Genomic DNA, 9230 nt, shown 5'->3' on the forward strand with positions numbered 1-9230 from the left:
GGGGGTCTGAGAGAGCTATGGAAAGTCTGGGAGAGATATGGGTGTCCTGGAGAGATATGGGGGCCTGGGAGAGCTATGGAGGGTGTGGGAGAGATATGGGGGTCTGAGAGAGCTATGGAAGGTCTGGGAGAGATATGGGGTCCTGGAGAGATATGGAGGGTGTGGGAGAGATATGGGTGTCCTGGAGAGATACGGGGGCCTGGGAGAGATATGGAGGGTGTGGGAGAGATATGGGGGTCTGAGAGAGATATGGAGGGTATGGGAGAGAGAAAAGCTCTGAAATAACTGAGGTGAGGAATGACGAGAGAGGAAGACGCTGTCCTTGAGAAATTCAGATAAACTACTGGATTAAGGATAGATTTCTTTCGGCTGCTGGACTATGTTTCCCTGAGTGGGATACTGCGCTGAGACTGGGTCGCATGGATCCCCACGGATTTATTGGGGTTCATAACCAAGCTCGAATTCCGTTCCATGTTCTTCAGCCCAGACATTAAGCCGAAGCAAAAGCAACATTCCACGTGTTGCAGGGTTTTGTCTGTGTCCACACGGCTGGCTTGTATCACCGAGCAGACGTCCACACTCCTGTCTCCAGATCCCAAATTCAGTGCTGCCCCGCCCATTCCATCCTGGGGCCTCACCTGGGTCTGAGCGGTGTTGTAGGTGACACGTGGGGATCTGGGAGGGACGCACGGGAATGGGGGTGGCGGCTGAAAGCCGGATGGTCTCTGGGTGCTGATTCCATTGCTGTCTCCATGTCAGGTGCCCTGCCCCGCCCCCGTCTCATCCCCTTGTCTCCTCCTGTTCCCCACACCAAAAAATAAACAAACGAAATTAAAAGCCTTGCTTATCCTGGGCGACGAAGGCATGCATTCCTCATTTCTCCCCAGCCTTTATGCTTTGGGTCCGTGGACGAACGGTGGGGGTGGTCTGGTAGCATTCTGGCCCTGGGGGTGGTGCAGAGGAGTGAGTCTGCCGGTGAGGACTCCCCCAGGTGGGTGGGATGCGGTGGGCACAGGGCTACGCGCCGTGCGCCCAGAAAAGTAAAGGGGGTATCTCTTCCCAGAGCGTCGTGGGGGACAGCGCCTGGCTGAGGGCACCTGTGTCTCTCCTGAGGAGGGCTTAGTAGCCAAACAGGAAGTGGGGGGACTGCTTGTGAAGGCCTGTGGGGGTGGGGGGAGTCTGGGACCGTCTTAGGGAAATCAAGAGCGGGGGGGGGGGGGGGGGGGGGGGGGGGAGGGGGGGAGAGCACCACCGGCTGAGTTCTTTGTGACTGTGAACATCCCCTAGCAAACACCTGGCTGCAATCCAGGGATTTTTAGGGTCAGAGAGCTATAATCTGCATGTTCATTTTACGCCTTTTTAAATTTAAGACGTTGGTTTCCAAAACGGTTTTTGAGAAGAAAGAAATTAAATAAACGTCCAGCCTGCCTCGGCTGAACTGGTGGAGAAAAAAGCAGATTTGGGCTCATTTTTCCTCCCGGAACCTCTGTGGTGGCCCTTCACAGAGAAACCCTAGGAAGAACGAGAAAGGACGACCTGGAGAAGGGAACAGGGGCCTGGCACAGCCCCCGTCCCAATTGCTGCACACGGCACCCCCGTCCTCATTTTTTTTTTTTTTTTTTTTTTGAGAAATAGATCTGTATTTTGCTTGGGTCTGAAATCACCTGAACTCGAGGGGCCAGAGAGTCTCCAGATCTCTAGGTATCACCAGACTCCTTCCCTGACACGGTATTCTCTGGGATTACGCCTCTCTTTGTCACAGACGGTGTTCGGACCAGAGACCCGAGGCAGTGCTGGCACCAATTGTGAGTCCCTGAGCAGGTGGAAGGCACCGCACAAACTTGACTCGCATCTTCCGCCTTGGAGTCCCCTTGTCTCCTCCACAGAAGGGGCTTGTACCTCCCGGAGAAAAGATACCAAAGGCAGGTGATTTAAAAACTCCCGCAGCGAGGAGCTTGGGGAAACTCAAGCCGCCCGCCCGGCTCACCCTGATCAGACCTTATTTGAAGTGTCCGTTCATTATCAGCAGGTTCACTCTTAGAGCCTTGCGGGAGCCACAGGCAGGCAGGGCGCCCGGAGGGGAGGCCGGTGGGATATGCGTGCCCCCCCCCGTCCCGTACCCCCCCCCCTGCCCCGGGCTCAGACCACAGGTAGCAAAGGCCGCACTGGCATCCTGGCTGTGCTCCGGAAAGAGCCACCGCCTGCGGCCCACGGAGAGGGCCCTGTCCCCGCGCAGGGACCGACACTCCATGGGGGTTTTACATTCCTTTTGAAACGGGATCGCATGGGCCTGAAACGACTTTTTCTGGCGCTTCTCTTGCCGAGGGGACCCGAAGGCTTTCAAGGCGAGCTTGGCCAGCCGCAGGGACAGGTCTGTAGAGACGGTGGCACCCGAGGCAGCAGCTGCGTCTCAGCCCCACTGCGACGCACAGGGCGACTCGCCAAAGGCTGCCGGTGCCCATCCTTGCGCCCAATCTGACTTTTGCAAACCCACGCCTGGTTCGCCGGGCGAGTGTGTGTGTGTGTGTGTGTGTGTGTGTGTGTGTGTGTGTGTGTTCGGGATGGTCACATGACCTCCAGTCGCCAATCTGGGTACCAATTAAGCCGAGACCGGCCAAGAGGGAAAATCAACGAGCGGAGGGACCACTTGGCCGCGGCCTCGCCACAGACTGCGGAGTCGGAGGCCCGGGAGGGGCGAGCCGGGGGCACCGGGCGGAGAGGCGAGGACTCCGCTCAGGCCGGCTCGGCCCCGGGGGCGCGGTCACCTTCAGCTCGGGGGACCCGGGGAGACGCGAACCCCGCTCCCTGCTCCCGCCGCCCGGCCGCCTCCAGCGCGCAGCCTCGGCTCGCTCTCCGCCGGCGCGGCGGCCGCGACCCGGGACCGAGCTCCGACTGCGCCCGCACGCCCGCTCCCGCCCGCCGCAGCCTCCGGCCGCGCCCCTCCCCGGGCCCGCCCCTCCGTCCCCGGGGTGCGCGCAGTCACCGCCCCTGCGCCCCGCCCGCTGCGCGCCCCGGGGCGGGCGACCGCGAGCCGCCAGCCGGGCCTCTCCGCCGCCGGCTCCCCGGCCCCGCGCGGCTCTGCGCCCCCAGCCCGAGACAAAAGACCGGGGCCGGGGCCGCCCGGGGCCATGCGCGCCCCAGCCCGCCGCCCGCCCGCCCCGGCCCCGCCCGCAGCCCGGGGGGCGCCGCTCGGCTGAGCGCGGCCCCCCCCCCCCAACCCCCACCCCGGGCTGCCCGTGAGCGGGGCCGGGGGGCGCGGAGCCTTCCCCAGAAGCGGCGTTGGAGGCCGAGCGCCGCGCCGCCGGAGAGAAGCGGGAGCCCCGCGGGGGCCTCGGAGGTAACTTCGGAGAGCCCGGGACGCGCGGGGCGGGGGCGCACGGGAGTGTCTGTGTGTGTGTGTGTGTGTGTGTGCGTGCGTGTGTGTGTGTGCGCGCGTGTGTGTGCGCGTGAGTGCGCGTGTGTGCGTGTCCGCCCGGCCCGGGGCGCGCCCCCTGCCCTCGCCGGGCTCTGAGCTCTGCGGGCCTGGGCGCTGCGCCCTGGGCTCGGTGGCAGAGGTGTTGGGGCGGGGGTGGGGGGGTGCGGGGCTCGGCCAAAGCTGGCGGAGACATCAGGGATCCGGGAAGGGGAACAGGGGAAGCGACCGTGCAGTTTGGGGCAAGTTTTCACGGCCGAAAATCCGCTTGTAGGAAACGGTATTTTGAGGGTTAACTTTATGAGCTATGTGTGCAGACAGCCTGACCCCTCCGGGCGCAAAGTGAGCCGGAAAGCCGGGACCAACCCCAGGTGGGCCGGCCGGGGCCGTCCACGTCTTAAGTCCGGATGTCCAGTCACGTTGCGGTGGAAACGGGGTCCTCGTTGTTCCCGGGGTATCTGGTGTGCCCCTTCACCTGCCGGGAAACACCGAAGCCGGGCCCGGGTGGCCGAGCCAGCGCTCGTCTGCCGTCTGATTCGTGCACCCTGGCTCCCCTACCTGCTCCGCCCGCCGGCCCCGCCTGAGCGAGCAGTCGTGCTCCCCGCCGTCCAGTCCAGCCGGAGCCATCGCCTGTGTGCTCCCCGGGGTGCCGGGAGCTGCCGGTGCGGTGGCATTTGAGTCGCTTACCTGTCACAGCGCCCCATCAGCGCTGCTTTGCGGGGAGAGCGTCCCTGTGTTCAACTGTTGTGCACACGTTGGGCGAAGACCTGAGAGGAGGGGAAGAACCCAGAGTCTCCGCTGTAAACAATAGAGGCCTATCCTAAGAAGCTGCGACCCCCGTTCTCTCGCGGGTGGCGTGGGGTCCCTGGGAGGGGGCAGGCTTCTTGCTCTGGCTGAGCCGGCTGTGGTTGGTCGCCTGACGCGAAGAGAGGCCAGGAGCCTGGCGGCAGCTCATGAGGCCAGTGAGGCTCCGGTTCCTCACCTCCCTGGGACGGAGGGGGTCGGTAAAAGGTCCTTCCCTCCCCTTTTCGGGAACCACGACACCCGTGGAGCCTGCCCTGTAGGTGGAGGGCAGCGCCCTGCTATGGCCACAGAGGTCTTCTGGAATGAGCCCCGGGCCGCCGGCTCCCCGAGAGCCTGGCTGCGGTATCTCAAGCGGTGAAGAGAAGAGAGTGAGGGAGAGGCAGGTTCCCGGCACTGTGGGGAGAGTCGCACGACCCCCGAGCCCCGGGGATGGGCCGCCTTCCCGGGCAGCACGGGAGGCTGGAGCAGGAGCCAGAGGCGAATCTGCAGAAAGAGAGCAGTTAGAGGTTTTCTTAGCTTACTGGCGTCTGGAGGGAAAACCTTCAGCGTCTGGTAAATCAGGTCTGATTCTTACGGTGCGTGTGTGTGAGATTTGTGTATATCGGGGACTGTGTGAAAATAAATTGTCAGTTGCCAGAGAGGGAGCAGATCAAACAGTTTATTTGCATTTCTGATGAGTTTGGTGAGGAAGCTAGCGCACTTAGTACTTGGAAGACAGACAAAGAGGAGGGAGCCCTTTCCTTTCCCTGTCGAGGGCTGCGGGCAACACTGATGAGGCTTTCCGGCTTCTGAAAGCCTCCGTGTTCACCAACTCTCCGACGCTGCCTCTGGAACATTCATGCTCCACAGAGGTCAGGAGGTCGGTCCCGCCTCCGTCCACGGCACGCAGGACCCGCCTGGGGTTTTCTCACCCACGATGGCCGACATGCACCCTTTCTCGAATCCTGACAAAACGTGAAGCGGAAACTGGTGTTGCAGCTGTGACTGTGCCTGCAGGGCAGGGACGTGGCCCGCGGAGGACGAGAAGGCAGGGGACGGCCCTGCTCTCTGCTCCTGCCCGGTGGTGACGCCCGCTCTCAAACCAGCTGGGAAAAGGGTCCAGATTCCTCTGCAAACATGTCCTTAAAGCCTCCCTGATTAGCTTTGCCCACGAACGTTTGGATCTTAGTGTTTGGAGTTTACCTGCAGTCTGTGTCCGTTGAAATCAGAAAAGAAAGGAAGAAAAAGAAAAGGAAGGACAGAGTGCCGTGGAGGTCAGCGGCCCGCCTCAGGAGTGCTGCTCAGGGGTCGTATGAGCCTGGGGACGTAACTCTTCGGCGCGTTTATTTTCATACGTACGAAACGAGAGAGCATCACATCAGATCAGCAGTCCCCCCGGTTTTAATCGAACCTTCTATGACGGTAAGTACACGAAACGGAGTGAAGAGTGGGGAGGAACGTGGCAGCCTGTTCACGCAGCGGGACTTCCCGAAGCCCCCTTCCGGAACCCCGAATGGCTCCCCAGAACATAGCTGGAGAATCACTGGAAAAGGCTTCTCTCTAGAACGAGGCACGTCTTCTCTCTGAGCGCTTGAAATACAATACTGTGGTCACCTTATCCTGTGTGACGGATGTGTCACTGGCACCCATCCTTCTTGATGGCTCGCCGTGTCCCCGCAACGTGAGCCCCCGGGGACCCTGACCCTGCGTCTCCTGAGACTAGCACAGTGCCCAGCGGGTGACGAGGTGCTTGGCAGATGCTGGCTGGATGGATGAGAAATGAGGAGGAGGTCATTTGGCCCGAGTGATGACAGCTGGATGATTCCACTACGTGTGGCTCTCGGGAGGCGGGGGCCGGCATTTATTTGCTGCTGTATCTCCAGCGTCTAGAGCGCTGCCTGGCTCCCCGTAAGAAAACGTTTAAAGTAGTTAGTGTCGTTAACTAGTCTTTTTAGATTTCCAGCGTCGGGGGCGTTGGGGCCCCCCCCACACAGGCAGCTCCTGGACACCTGCAGGGTGTTGGGAATTCAGTTCACTTCCGACCCTGGCTGCTGGAGACAGCGTCAGATCCCACAGGGTGAGGGCTCCGTCCCACGGGACCCGGCTCGCCCTCCCTGCTCAGACCGCGGTGGTGAGCCCCCTCCCCCCTTCAGACAGAGGTGGTGAGCCCCCCGCTGTCCCGTGTGCCTCACACGGCTGACCGGCTACAGATTGGAGGCTCCGACCGCCTCCCCCTTGCATTCAATTAATTTGCCAGAGCAGCTCCCAGAAACGCTTCCCATTTGCCATTTATTAAAGGATATGAGAAAGGATGTGAATCAACGGCCAGCAGAGGAGCTGCGGAGGGCAAGGGCCCAAACAGAGGAGCGTCTGTCCTCCGAGGGCTGGGGGCCCAGCCTGGTCCCTCAAACGTGGAAGCTGTCTGAAAAGGGGGCCAGGAAGCCCTCCTCTCAGGTTTTGCGGAGGCTTCGTTGGTAAATGGTCACGACTGACTCGGCCAGTGGCCGTGGACTCAGCCTCCAGCCCTTCTCCCCTCCCTGCAGATTGGTCCAAGCCTCTAATAACACCCTTGGTCCTCCTGGCAACCAGCCACAGCCCTCGGGTGGGGTCCAAAGTCACCTTCATTAATGACATGATACCCACTCCACCTTTATGGCTCTGAGGCGTTTTCAGGGTCTGTGGATGAAGGCCAGATATATTTTAGAAACATACATCTTGGCCACCTGAAGCGTCGAAAATACACATATTTTAAACTTGTCGTATTGCATCTAGGAACTGGGTTTCTCCAAAAGGTAATAAGCAGTGTATGTGGTGTGGTTCTTCATTCTGTTCATAAACATTCTGATTCTTTCTCCTTCTGGGCACGTGGAGGGTCGCTTTTCCCTGCTTACGTGACATCAGGCGCGGCCGTGCGCCTTGCTTGGCTGGAGAGACGTTGTGGGAGCTCTAAGCTCTAAGAGGACCTCACCGCGTCCTCCCTTCCCCTCTGCTCCGGTGATAGAGAAAGCCCTAGAAGGTGGCTGCTCCCTCAGCGTGAGTCCCGGAGGGAAGGTGACGCGGAGCACGGGCCCTCGCTTACTCGCTGTGGACACGGAACGTGGAGGAGAGAGTGTTTTGAGCGCCTGGAATCTGGGGACCGTTTGTGGCTGGAGGAGAGTCCGTCCTGTCCTGACAGGTGCACAGAGCTCAGGCCGATGCTGGCTTTGGGCCTGAGCCCATCGGGAGGGCCAGGGGTCGCTGAGACGGGGCTCCGCCGGGATCAGGACCGGGGGCTGGGTGCCACACTGAGGTTATAGTTGTCTTAGCTCGTTGGAGAGCTCCCTTGGGTCGGTCTTCTAAAGAAGGACGCATGATAACCCAAAGCCTGGTGCGTGAGCCGCAGAATGCTGGTGTAAGAGTCGAGGGGGAAGAAAGTGAGTCTGATAAATGTGTTCCCGGATCAGGAAGACTAGAAGCCAGATAACAAAGAGAAGCTGCCTGTGATCTGGGAATTAAGGCAGAGAGAGGCTGTGTTAGAGCTGAGTGGCCCGCGTCCAGTGGCTGTGGCACGCGGCCGTATCCGTCTTCCTCCCAGGCCGGAAGCCCCCTGCGGCCGGACCACACGCAGGTGCACCTGCGCCCGTGGGGGCCGTCCTGACGGCATGGCCTCCCGAGCACCATCGCCGTGGGATCTTCCGGTGCTCTGGGTGTGAGTGCCTACCCTCAGCTACTGAGAGCTTTCGTGGCAGCCTTGTCCCCTGGCGTGGCCCCGGGGGGGTGGTGGTGCTGAGCCCTCCACCCCACCCCCTGCCCTGAGCGTCTTCCTCAGTGTGCGTCCCACCTTTTGTGCCCTTTCCACCTGCTGTTCTGCTCTCTTCGGGGGGGAGGGGCAGTCGTGGCCGTCAGTGGCTCGTGTTCAGTGAGTGATTAGCACGAGGAGGCCCTGGGCTTTCGAGAAAGCCAAGATTTCTGCAGGTTTTAGGGTTACTCGAGGAGACTCGAGGACACGGCTGAGAAAACAAACCGAAAGGGTCAGCAGACCGGCAGGGATTGGTGGGGGTCCTGCAGTACAAAGGGCTTTAGACTGTTCTGGAAGCCTGTGGGGTGCCTACCGTTGTGCGACGGCCACCCAGGAGGAATCAGGAACGTGTACGGGGCTGAGGAAGGTGGGAAGTAATACCTCCGTGTGGGTGCAGGTTGGGGCGGGCAGTGGGTAGTGGGGGCAGGTGGGGGGGCGGGCGGACACAAAGAATGACCGTGGGCGGTGGGCAGTGGGCTCACCCTCTCTGTCCCCGTCACCATTGGCACACTTCCTGGGGTGTGCTAACGGCCCGTCTGCTGGTCCGCCTCTCCCGCGGAGCTGGGAGGCCCCGGAGGGATGGGGACGGGAGCCTGTGTGTCGTCGCCCTGTGACTTGCACGGTGCCTGGCACAGGCTGGGTGGCTCCGGGAGCTGCCAGGTGAGGGAGGGGACGAACGGCATCTGCATGACTCACAGCTCACTCTGCAGGGACAAGGGAGGCCTGACTCGGTGGCGGCAGCAGGAAGGAAGGAAACGCCCCGATCCCGCCCCCTGTAACCTCGGTGAGAGTCCCTGCGTGACCGAGGACCAGGTCTGGGCTGAGGGGGACTGTGCTCCGCGCCAGGACGGGGAAGCGACTTGCCAGGCACAGGGCCCAATCGGGAAGCATGTGAGGAAGAACCCCGGCCGGCGGCACCGAGGTGTGACTCTTCCAAATCCCCCCGCCAGCCACCAGCCCTCCCGGAGCCTCTCGGGGTCCTTCCAGAATGCGGATTCCCAGGCTTTGCCCAGGGCTGTCCAGGCCGAGCGTCCGGGCTGAGCCTCCGTTTACCCCACATCTTACAAGTGCCTGTTGCCGGGGGTGGGGGGACCCGGGTTCGAGCCCACATTCTGAGTCGCAGACCGCGCCTTGTGGCCGAGTCCCATCAGCGGGAAGGTGCGGTGGCCGCAGCCGGTCGGGGCTGGTCAGAGGAGCCCGGACAGAGGGGCCGTCTGCCGACCCCGGGAGGGCTGCCCTTAACCAGGTCCCCGACAT

At 61.7% G+C, this 9230-nt stretch overlaps 1 protein-coding gene across 1 annotated transcript; it reads right to left on the bottom strand.

Moving 5' to 3' along the window:
* Nucleotides 1-3731: 3731 nt before the first annotated feature.
* Nucleotides 3732-9230, bottom strand: LOC122239265 (translation initiation factor IF-2-like). Its single transcript, XM_042987757.1, has 3 exons — nucleotides 9083-9230; nucleotides 8456-8671; nucleotides 3732-4699 (listed from the first exon to the last, which is right to left on the bottom strand). Exons 1-3 carry the CDS (start codon nucleotides 9228-9230, stop codon nucleotides 4233-4235), a joined length of 831 nt encoding a protein of 276 aa, XP_042843691.1. The 3' UTR covers nucleotides 3732-4232.

The sequence above is a fragment of the Panthera tigris genome, chromosome B3 (genome assembly GCF_018350195.1).
Source record: "Panthera tigris isolate Pti1 chromosome B3, P.tigris_Pti1_mat1.1, whole genome shotgun sequence".
In the NCBI taxonomy this organism is placed as follows: domain Eukaryota; kingdom Metazoa; phylum Chordata; class Mammalia; order Carnivora; family Felidae; genus Panthera; species Panthera tigris.